This window comes from Catharus ustulatus, chromosome 8 (assembly GCF_009819885.2).
Source record: "Catharus ustulatus isolate bCatUst1 chromosome 8, bCatUst1.pri.v2, whole genome shotgun sequence".
Classification (NCBI taxonomy): Eukaryota; Metazoa; Chordata; class Aves; order Passeriformes; family Turdidae; genus Catharus; species Catharus ustulatus.
The window spans coordinates 31,574,797-31,586,866 of NC_046228.1; the positions used below are offsets into that span (position 1 = coordinate 31,574,797).

General features: G+C 46.9%; 1 protein-coding gene across 1 annotated transcript in view; it reads right to left on the reverse strand.

Moving 5' to 3' along the window:
* Positions 1 to 6,846: 6,846 nt before the first annotated feature.
* The window catches only part of PTEN (phosphatase and tensin homolog), a 47,568-nt gene continuing 42,344 nt past the window's right edge, over positions 6,847 to 12,070 (reverse strand). The window contains exons 8-9 of the mRNA XM_033066127.1: positions 11,736 to 11,960; positions 6,847 to 10,408 (exon numbers count right to left, since the gene is read on the reverse strand). Of these exons, the coding sequence (XP_032922018.1) occupies positions 10,223 to 10,408; positions 11,736 to 11,960 (411 nt within the window). The 3' untranslated portion in view covers positions 6,847 to 10,222. The remainder of the gene's footprint in view (positions 10,409 to 11,735; positions 11,961 to 12,070) is intronic.

The following is a 12,070-nucleotide window of genomic DNA, read 5'->3' on the forward strand; positions in this document are numbered from 1 at the left end:
CACAGAGGCTGAAGGAAAGCAGGCTGTGAGAGACCACAGCTCGACCTGTGCTGAGCACAGCGGGGCCAAGGCACAAATCAGAGCAGGGACCACATCAGCTCGTGGTGGAAGACCACAGATCAGATAAAAAATCAGCTTTTGGCAGCAGCTGGAACAGAAAAACAGAAAAGCTGCAGCCCTGGTGAGACCAAAGTGCCCAGAGATCGTGCACACCCTGTTTGCAAGAGCCCTGGGCACCTCTGGGGACACAGAAACCCTCACTGGGGCTTGGCTTGGCAGCTGAGAGCAGAGCACAAACATCACCTCTGTTTAAAACACCCCTGCAGGGGGGGATTAGCCCTGCCCCAGCCACCTGCACAGGGCCACAGCCACAGCCTGGTCCCCAGCAAGGGAAGGGAATGAAAGGCTGGGTCACCTCACAATGCAGCAAAGAGGGAGAAAACAGGTGAGGTAAAAATCATGGTGCTGAAGCAGCTCATTAATTCAAAATGCTAATTCAAGAGCGCCCATCTCCCAATTAAACTGCTTAATGGGCTTCAAAAAAAGGAAACACGTGCTGGAGATGCTGCAGATAGAAAGTGCTGACTGTGATCTCGTGATTTCAGATTCAACAGAGAGGAAACAGAGAGGAAAAGCTCTTCAGCAGCGAGCACCAGGGACACACACAGTGACACAGGCACGTGTGGCCGTGGCCCACACAGGGTTTGTGCCACCCAACACCCCTGGGACAGCCATCCTCACCTGTGTCACCTCCAAAGCTCAGGCCACGGGGACGGTGACGCCAAACTGAGCAACCTCTGGGGGAATGCAAATCACACAGGGCCACAGCTGTGCCACGAGGGGAGGGTGTGCTCACTCCTGACAGGGCCATTCTGCCTTTTCTGCCACAAAATCTGGGTGTGCTTTCCTCTGGAAGTATTGCACTCAGGCTCAGAGACTTCAGCCTGGAGGTGGCTTTGCCAGAGACCTCCAAGAGGAAGAGGAAGAGGAGGAGGAGGAAGCATTGTCCTTCCACTCTTCCAGCACAAGGCCTGGGAGCAGCCTGGATTCTCCAGAATTCAGGAGATGTTCCCTCACTTCCCCCTGTGAAGCTGCTTGTCCAAAGATGCAGAGGATGCCAAGAGTTTGTGCATCAGTGTGAGGGAAAGGGGAGCAGTGCCTTGAAGATGGAGGTGCTGGAGGCTGCTGAATGCACAAACCTGAACCCCAGGTTCAGGGAGCCCCTGGCCACCAGCTGGTTCTGCTGAGGGGCTGGTCTCAGGTGTGCATCCCCTGCTCTTACTCATCCCTGAGCAGCACCTCCAGCCACAGCAGGACACCCATTTCACCCACAGGGCTGTGCAGTTACACACTTGGACATTTTAAACTGTTACTCCTACATTTCAGGGCTTTACAGCAAGACACCGAGCGCAATAAAACCACAAAACCAACCACCCAAAGCAAGCTGTCAGCAGTGGGCCATTCAGTTCTTCTCTTTCAGATTTCCCTTCAGATATTGTTCTGTGGAATTCTGCTTTTATCTCCCTCACATTCTCACCTCTCCTTCTCCCTGCAGTTAAGCCAAGCTTGCTTTGTCTGGAGGACTTGGACTCTTGGAAAAGTCAGAAGGCATTAATCAAACTCTCTATTGTGCAACTGTTTCCATCACTGAGCTGCATCTGGTCCCTGAGGTCTCTTAATTCTTCATTAAGAAAGTGCTCCATGTGGGCAGAGGCGAGAGAGGGCTTGGAGAGCACTTCACAGGCTCTGCACGGCTGGAAGTGAATCCCTGCAGCCCCACAAACAGATGCGCAAAGGAGCCCAGCACCCAGGGCTCTGCCAAAAGGCAGAGACAGGAGCACAGCAGGGCCACCTCTGGGTCACCTCACAGCAGGGTGATGGAGAGCAGTGATCCAGAGCTGCAGGTACAGAGGTGCTGCCCCCTGAGCTCTGCTCTGGGCTGAAAGCACCAGGACCAGCCCAGCTCCCACACGGCTGCTGCAGGAAATGGGCAGCTCTGAGAGCAGCTCAGCCACAGAGAACTGGGCACAGTGTTCCAGCCCAGAAAGGTCGAGAGCTTTGTCAGAAAACTGCACCTTGCAAAGGGAAAGCAAGTACTGAAGAGAGGAATCAGGTCAGAGCCACTAACCTGTGTCAAAGCACACCATGAACACCCTGAACTGGTAATGGGGGTTTTGGGCAGCACTTCTCACCACAGCATCTGGGTGAGGGTGTAGGTACTGCCCCAGGATCCCCAGCTGCTCTCAAAGACTGCCTGGTACTTCACAGATGCCCCAAACCATTTCCTTTCCCAGCCATGTTGCTGAACTCAGCCCTCCCTGGCTGCTGGAAGTGACTCCAGGGCACATCCACCTCCTCATGCTGCATTTCCCACCTCCCTGCCAAGAGCCACCTCAGGGGGTGCCTGAGACTCTGCCTACCCATCCACCACCTCCTGCTGCTGTGAACGTGCTGTCTGACCCCTAAAAAACAAACCCTTCCTCCCCAGAGGGGCCTGAAATGCTGCCCTTGCACTGCTCTGAACCAAAGTGACCAAAGCTTCCAGGGAAGAAGAGGGATGAGGATGGATGGAGAGGGAAAACCTCTGCAAAGCGCACAAACCTGAGCAAGCTTCTGCTCACAGGCTGGGAGCTTCACCAAGGACACAAAGGATGCACCATGAACAAAGGGCTGGCTTCAGGTAATTCATCCTTCCACCTCCACATCCAGCTGCCTTCCACTTACTGCTCAGGAGATGCTTTGCCAAAACTCAGTTTTTTTATCCACCAGGTAGAGCTTTATCCTGTGTGAATGTCAGAGTTTGGCAGATCTGATCACACTCCTCTACAATAAACTCTCCAGCTCTTACTCTCAGGGAATGAAGTTTGTCAGAGGGAGCTGACAAAGAGATCAAGGGGGCAAATTATGCTCCTTGTAGAATCTTTCTTCTGTGCTTCACCCTTCAGGGGAAGCCAGAGCATTCCCTGGAGTGCTGCAGCACAGACCCCAGCCCCAGAAAAGGACAGACACACTGGGTGCCATCCCTTCCTTCTCCTGCTTCAAGGGACAAGCACGTGAGATCAGAGCTCTGGTGCAAAGCTTCTCCCTCTTTTTGACACAAAAGAGACACATTGAAAGCCAAGAGGATGGACAAGCTGGGGTAAAAATAATGCCAGCCTTCCTATTTGGATTTTCTCATTGTTGTGTGCTGCTCAGCTCAGTGCTTCCCAGCTTTTCCAGCCCTCCCCCTTTCCTGGGGGGCTGCAGCTTCTCCAGGAAGCCTCTAGCCCTGCCCACACACCTCAGCTGCAGCTTGGTTTGAAGGGTTTCTCACCTGTGAGTGAGGGCTGAGAACCACTGAGCCTTCAGACACTCAAAGAACATGGGCCAGAGCTGCTTTCCTGCACATTTAGATTTCAAGGCAAAGCCGTGTGCTGATATTCAGGGAAGGGGAATAACTCCTTCTTGTGCTGCTGAGTGGATGTTATCACTCTCCTCTCACTGCTGCGTGATCTTTACCATCCTCCAACACAAATTCCAACATTTTCCTGAGCTGCTTGCAGTCCCAACTCCAGCCTGGAGCTGTCAGCCCTCCTGTTTCCATAGTTTCAAACACTTTTTGAAGCCCCGAGCCAACCTCTCAAACGCATCTCCCGCCCTCCAGATGCCTCTCAGACACCTCTCATCAGCTGTTTCATCCCATCCTTGCAAAACCCCAGCCAATCTCTATAAACATGTGCCATCACCCCTTTCCTCACAAGTTCCATGCCTCCACCCACGAGGCTTCACTCTCCCATTACCAAATCCTGCTTTACATTAAAGCCTTTGCCGCCTTCTCCTCCAAACTCATTAATTTCCATTTAAAAGGCTCATTCCTGCACAGATTTCCGTGACAGAATCCTTCCCTTTTTCTGCTGCCATTTTCCTCCTGCCACAGGAGGATGGGGCAGCTCTGATCTCCCTGTCCAGGCTGCTGGAATTCCTCAATCCAGCATTTCCCAGCTGCTTTCAGCCTCTCCCACACCCCATAGAACCTCAACTCTACAATTATTTTGTCAAAGGCCGAAGAAACACCCATAGGGCCTGAAGCAGCTTGAATTGTACAAAGGGTAATTTAAAGCACAAAGCTCAGCCTCTGAAATATCACCTTTTATCAGCTTAAAACTCCCCCACGAACAGGAAATCATGAAAGCAAAGTGCCACCTATTTCAGGGCTTAGTGATGGGAGACAAAGCAAATTACCAAGCACAGGAGCCCTCAAAAAGTAAAAACAAACCCCACTAAGCCCATTTTTAAAATATTTCTGCAGCCAGTGCAGCCCATAGAGCAACATTTGGAGCTGGAAAGTGCAGCCCAGCAGTTCATTAGCAAGGTTTTATATTCAGGGTGCTCATCACTCCCATTAGGCTGGATAAACACATCCAGGTTCGTGCAGAGCACCAGGAGCTCACCAAGGCAAACACATCTGCTGGAACCTGCACAGCCCTGGGTTTCTCAGAGCTGCTCTTTCTTTTAAAAAAGAAACAACCTAAAAGCATTTCTCTTTGCTATGCCTTCAGAGTAAAGCTTGGTAGACAAAAAGAAAAAAAAAAACCAACACAACCAAACAAAACCAACCAAAAAAACCCAGGCAGAAAATAATTACCTGTCCTATATTGCAACACAGAGCAGTGGCTGAAAAGTTTGAAAGCACAGAAGATAAGTGGAAAATGAGAAGAGACACCTGGAAAAACAATGAAAGGCCATGAAAAACTAGGAAAAGTCTCAAAGAATAGGGAGAAAAAGGCAAAGAAACAAGTAATGGCTTTTATTTTAGTGAGCCCATCAGTTCAAAATAAAGAATTTTCCCACCTGCCTAGCACAGGATTGTATTGAAAAAAAGAAAAGAAAAAGGAGCAGAATTACCAGAGACAGATATGGAAAGAAGGGGTTTGAGAAGATACCAAAGAATGAGGGTGAGAAGAAGCCAGAGAAGCAATTCAGATTCTGCTTTTGAGAAGACACTGAACTGACTCCTTATTTGACCTCCCTCCCTTTGCATCAAGTCTTGACCTACAAGGAATAATTTTTTGGGATTTTTTTTTTCAGTCCAGCTCCCACTACACCTCAGGGAATCTGGTCAGACTGACACAAACATCCACACTGGCAGGTGCCATCACTCATTTCAGAGCCAACCAACTGCACAAAAAACAGTTTCAAATTCTCCTACCACGATCTTTCCTTCTTAGAAGAGTGCAATTTATAACTCTGCTGCAGCTTTAAAAGAAGACACAATTAATTATTAACCACCCCTCTGTGGCTGCCTGGAAAGGGACCTGAACCAACTGAGCTGCTGTTTCCTGCAGCTGGGAAGGCTCAGCCAGGGCCTGCAGCTGGAGAGGGCTCAGAGGGCATGGAAACCACAGGTGTGGGATGGAGCAGAGGGATTGTCCTCTGTGCTGGCACCCAGAACCTCCCTGCAAAGCTCTGTCACCACATCAATCACCAGAGTGGAAAAAATGAGCCTAGAAACCACCAGCTGGGGGCTGGGCCATGGGACAGGAGTGTAAAAGCCAAATATAATCCTCTGTCCACAGCACTTCTCACCTGTCTGCAGAGCAGAATCCCTTCACAGAGAGATCTCTGCATCTATAGAAATTTCTCATCATGTCAAACCCTGCTCAGACCACTCTCCTTTGAGCTTCCTCTACCTCTTCCCACCCAACTTCCATTTTTTGGATGCAGACCAAGCTCACCTGAGCAAAAGGAGCTGCATTAACAGCTGGGGTAGCACCATGTGCTGTGATGTAAAGCCCTTACCTGTGCCACTCAGGCACCAAAACCTTCCCTGCCCAAACAGAACTCAAGTTTTTGGGATATGGTCAGCCAAATGTGGGCCAGGGCTGGTGTTACCAGTAGTGGGAAGGAAGGAGGAGTAACAAGAAGCACTTGAAGGCACCTGATTTGGGGGTGCACAGAGCACCCTGGCTCCTCCCCACCCCTGTGACAGTCCTGCAGGCCCAGGGGTAACCCTGGGAGCAGGGAACACCACCTGGGATTGAAGTGATGCTTTAAAATCTGCCTTGAAAACAGCCAAGCAACCAGAACCCCAAAATTACCTACGTGATCTGTCCCGAGAGTGGATTTGATGATCTCAAAGGGCCTTTCTAACCTTAACAATCCTATGGTTCTATAGGGAAAAATCCATCTCATTGTCAATGCAAAGCTACTTTAGGAACAGAATTCTCAGATGGGACTCACATCTCATTATGCAGTAGATGCAACATTACCTTATAAATAAGGTGAATTTTGAAATAAGTTCTCTTGGAGACTAAATAGAGAATCCCAGAATGGTTTGGGTTGGAAGGGACCTTAAAGCCCCTCCAGTGCCATGGGCAGGGACACCTTCCACTATCCCAGGCTGCTCCAAGCCCCGAAGTCCAACCTGGCCTTGGACACTTCCAGGGATCCAGGAGCAGCCACAGCTGCTCTGGGCACTATTCCCCAACCTCACAGGGAAGGATTTCCTCCCAGTATCCCTTCTATCCCTGCCCTGTGGCAGTGGAGAGCAATTCCCCATTTCCCTTTGTCATTTGTCCATCCTTCCTGCAGCTCTTCAGGTGCTGATGCCCCAGGAGGTGCCCCTGCCCCTCACCAGGACTACACAGGGAGGGTTTGACATCCCTGCACACGTCTGGACTTCCACTGCTGCACTGGTCAAACCTCTGGGACACACCAGGCTTTGAAGCTGCAGCTCCCTTCACATCCCTGGATACTCGAGGAGCACCCTTGGCTCCAAGCACCACACTCCAAACTCCACAGCTTCACAAGCACAACGTCTTCAGCTGTTTGCCAAGCTCAGAACACTGCAATAAAACACCCACACAGTGACAAGAATGAGACTTTAATCAGTTTTAAGTGGAGTTTTAACACTAAGAGATAAAGGGTTGTTAAACACAATAACAAACGGACATCTGATTTGTATGAGGCATTATCCTGTACATGTCATACTTGGTTTTTGTGTATTCTCAGTTACACACAGAGCCACTGTTGCACAGCACAATAGTATTTGAAGAGGCTGAATCAGAGTAAGGCTGCTTAACAGACTGATTTTTTTTTTTTCTTTTAGTATCTATATATATATATGCTATATGAAAACAGACTGGAAATTTGAACTGGCAGAGAAAGGCAGCTCTGCCAAAACGCTGCAGTTGGAGCCCCTTTTAGTGCACAGTCCCACCCCATCCATCTGCATGCACGACACTTTCCAACAGTATTGAGAAGGTGAACGAGGCACTTCGTGGCAACCACAGGCATCGTTAACATATTGCACACATTTGCTAGGACTAAACATGGAACTTGCACACCAGCATCCTCTTTTTTCATTATTTAAAGGGTTTTTTCATTATTTTTTTTTCAATTTGGAAAGCTGATTTTGATGCTGCATGTAAACTCCAGTTTACAATGTGTGCCCCGGGGAGTAATCTGGAGGCTGATTTGCACAGCTGCCCTGGAGGAGCTGTGGCAAAGATTTTCACTGGGGCTGCCCAAGCCCAGGGGATGCTTCAGGGCCTTGCAGTTAAGCTCTTACCAAAGTGATGCCTTCAAGTAGTTTCAGACATGTAAGCTCTTGCACATCCCAACAGGCTGAAGCTACAGTCCAGAAACTCAAGGAAAGATTACCTACAGAATGCAGCTCAAGCTAATTATGAATACTGTCATAAATAAAGTTTTAATAAGGACTCAAAAACCTTTCAGTCATAGCAATTCTTGTCAACTTCTATGGGGGTGGTAACTGAAATAAAGTATAGGAGAGTATGTATAATATATATTTATATATATAATATATATATATAATGCCATTTTTCCATTTCCAATGACTACACCATAAAATGTAAGCAAGGCTTCTCAAAGACGTCGAAACATTAAAAAACAAAAAATTAAAAAAAAAAATCAAAACCCTCATTCCAACCTTCACATTCCAAAGGAAAAATAACAGTGCAAAAGCCCATCCTTGCGTCCTGGTTCCCGATCCGGCGCCGCCGACTGGAACTGCACCATCCAATCCTGATTATCCAAAGTGGGACACGCAGCAGTGCCAAGATCCCAGTACTATCCAAGCAGGAACAGTTTGGTTTATTAAGCCAACACAACTTTCAACTGTTATAAACCAGACAGGGTGAAACACGATTGGAAGGGTAAGAGTTAAAATTCCTGTTCCCAAGGGAAAACCACCTCCTGCTCGTCACAATGAGCACTGAACCTTGATCCATTAAAGTCTAATTAAACCTAGAAGTCAGAACATATTACCAGCTTTGTTAGAAGTTAGAATCATGAATCTGAGGAGCAGAATTGACCAACAGAAACCAGGCAAGAAATGATTTTTTTTAAAGCCCTTTACACCTTGGTTTACCAATTGTAATTAGTGGAAGTCCTGCCTTGTGTGGTTCAAGTTCCAACCATTAATGCTGCTGTACAGGGATCTGACAGATCCCAGTCATGATTCTGGCTGAGAACACAGCTCATGAACTTCCATGTCAGCACCAAGAAGTTAATTAAGCAGGGGGATGTGTGTACTGCATCCTAATAAAAGCATCAATTTGGGGGCAGCTGTTCATGGCCCACTGAGAGGGGCCTGTTTGGGCAGTGACTTCACATCTGGATATGCCAGCAGCTGGACACAACAATTGTCCACCAGAAGCCAACTTTGAGCCCTAGGAACAAATAATCCAACACTGCCACTCTGTTTAGAACAATAATTTCTTGGGTGGTTTGAGGGGAAAATACATTTTTTAAAGTAATGTATTTGGGACAAGTTCTGCTTTTTAATCTTCATTAGCGGTGGAGAATTTACTGCAACACTGGTTTCCTGTCTCTGGTGTGTAATGTCCGTTTTTTAAACATTGCAGGTAATGAATATTCAAGTAAAATTCCCTAACAGTTAATGACTTTTTTTTTAAAAAAAAAGTGTGCAAAACTGCAAAACTCATTGTAATAGAATGTGTAAGGTCAAAGGGGTGGAACGGCTGACAGAAGTTTGATTGAATAAATGCATCAGAAATCTTCCAAACAAACACTAACCTGGAGAGTCTCCAATGACATTTCCTGTGCACCATTACAAAATCTTTTTATATTCATGAGAGGAAAAAAAAAAAAGCTTGCAAGGCAGCACATGAAGTATTCACAGCAGGAATATGATTGAAAAACTACTAATATAAATGTAAGATGTTGACTGATGTTTTTGCACTAAGAGCATCTGACTTTTAGCACTGGCCTTGATTACACAGGAGATGGAGCAGCCATTACAATTCAGAAAAAATCCCAATAAATCATTGTCAAATTTTATAACCATTTGTTTCAAGCTCTTACTTTAGTTGATAGCCTCCACATTTGTATGGTTAAGTCATTGTTGCTGTGTTTCCTTTTGGTTTTTTTTTTAATTTTTCGTGACCCCAATTCCTTGTCTCCCTTCATTGCGTGGGTCTCGTGGGTGTCGTGAAGGTTCATTCCTGTACCCCTAGACAGAATCACTCCCTCTAGCTGCCTTTTCTAGCACCATTACACTTAAAAAAAATGAAAAATGCACAAACAACAAGCAGTGACAGCGGCGACTCCTCACCCATTGTCCCGGATGAATTAGGGCAGCATGCTGAGGAAAGGTGCATGGAACAGCCGGATATGGTACACAGGCCACGCTCCTTTCCGAGCATCACCTTCCAGCCCCCATCCAAAAAACATGCATTACAATGTAGGAAAAACCTTCTAGAAAACATCTCTTAGCCAACTGCAGACTTTTCTGTTGCCACACAAGTGCAAAAAAAGGGGCAGGATGTGAACCTGTAAATATTTTTTTTTTTTTTCGGTTTTTGAAACTTTGTTTGGTGACAGAACACAAAAGGAAAAATTCCTACGCATACACATTAGGTCTGTCTCCACTTTTATAAAACTGGAATAAAATGGGAAAGTGCCATGTTTATAGTTCCTAATTGAAGTTTTAATGTCCTTTGACACAAAAAGGTATATACATATAAGAGCTACGTAACCTTTCTTTTTCCCCCCCCGACTGGACAAGTGTCAAACCCTGTAGATTTATAGGGCAAAACAAGATTGGTCAGGAAAGAATTGTTCCTATAATTGGTAATCTGACACTATGTCCTTTTGCCATTTAGAAAGGTCCTTTTTTTTTTTCAGTTTATTCAAGTTTGTCTCTCTTCATGGTTGGTTTTTTTTTGTATGTTTTTTTTATCTCTGATAAAAAAAATATTCAGACTTTTGTAATCTGCGTATGCTGATCTTCATCAAAAGGTTCATTCTCTGGATCAGAGTCAGTGGTGTCAGAGTATCTATAATGATCAGGTTCATTGTCACTAACATCTGGTGTTACAGAAGTTGAACTGCTAGCCTCTGGGTTTGATGGCTCTTCTACTGTTTTTGTGAAAAATAGCTTCACCTGGGGAAGGAAAAAACAACATTTAAAAAGGGAACCCGGACTTCAACTGAGCACAGGCAACAAAGCAATTTCTAACAGCAAAGGCCCTTTGCCATGCTGAGTCACACCCGTGCTCCTCTCCCCAGAGAGCTTTGCCAGCCTCCCATACCACCCCTGGCAAAACAAAGACCTGGCAAAGCAGCAGGATTTTCCAGCCCAGCTGCAGGAACTGTGTCTGGCTGAGTGCTCAGGTGCTGAGCTGCAGCAGCAGGACATCCCAGAACATCAGGCCACACCACCACCCTCCTGCCTTCCATAACTGCCAGAGCACCAGGAGACTGCAGCAAGAGTGCACAGGAATGAACAAAACACTCTCTAATGGGTGACTGGCCTGTGGGAAGTCTGATCCAAGCAATATTCCAAGCAGCTATGACCATAACCTCCAAATGAGCACCGGCTGATCTTTTACGAAGAAGTTAGAAAATGCTGGAACTCTTACAAATGCCTTTTGCATGTTTAAAACACTGCTGGCAATGGCTCATACTCCCCAAAGCTAAACTGCCAGGGTAAGGTATTCCCAGAATCACAGGACAGCTGGGGTTGAAGAGACCTCTGGAGATGACCCAGCCCAACCCCATGCCCAGGCACAGGAGCACTTCCAGGTGGAAAGTCTCTCTGGAATGTCTCCAGAGAGGGAGACTCCACACACTCCCTCAGGCAGCTGTTACAAGGCTCTGCCACCCTCATGGAAACAAGTTCTTCCTCGTGTTGAGGTGGAACTTACATTTTAGTTTATGCCTTTGCTTCTCATCCTGTCACTGGCAGCCCTGAACAGAGCCTGGCACCCTCCTGTGCCATCCCCTGGAGATGTGTGTGTGGATTGATGGGATCTCTCCCCTCAGCCTTCCCTTGTCCAGACTGACCAGGCCCAGCTCCTGCAGCCTCTCCTCATCAGAGAGATGCTCCAGACCCCAGATCATCCTTGTGGCCCCCTCTGCTTCCCATGGAACAGGCAGTGCTGTCAATCAGCTTAGGAGTTCAGCGTGCCCAGCCCAGACCTCAGGCAATGCTGCTGGAGCAGGGAGGATTCCACCTGGTCACCAGCTCTCCCACACCTCTGATGGCTTCCATGAACACCTGGAACAACCTGAAGACTTCAACCCCAGCCTCTCAACACCCATCAGCTCCACAAAAAGCAGACATAAGTACAAAGCTCAAAGCTTTGCTAAGATGGCAACACAAACACATGAACTCAGCCTCTACACAGCAGCTTCACATGGTCCCTCCAAAGGCAAGACAAACAAATCACATAGCTTTTCAGCTTTGCTCACACATAAAATATACTGACCTTGAAGTTTGGAGAGAAATATCTGTTGGCTTTGTCTTTATTTGCTTTGTCTAGATCGTTTTTTGTTAATGTAAGGATTAAATATTCCTTATCATTATCTGAGCGCTCTGTACTGAAAATACCATCAAGTTCCTGATCTGCAACTAGACTTCCATTTTCTACTTTGTCTGAATTTTCATCCAGTCCTATGAAGAATGTATTTACCCAAAAGTGAAACATTTTGTCCTGGGGGAGGAAGAACACAGAAAACAAGCTTGCTTTAGTATTCACTAATGGCACGTTAATTAGTCTGCTATCAGCATCTGGTCAAAAACAGATTTGTAGTATCAGGCAAA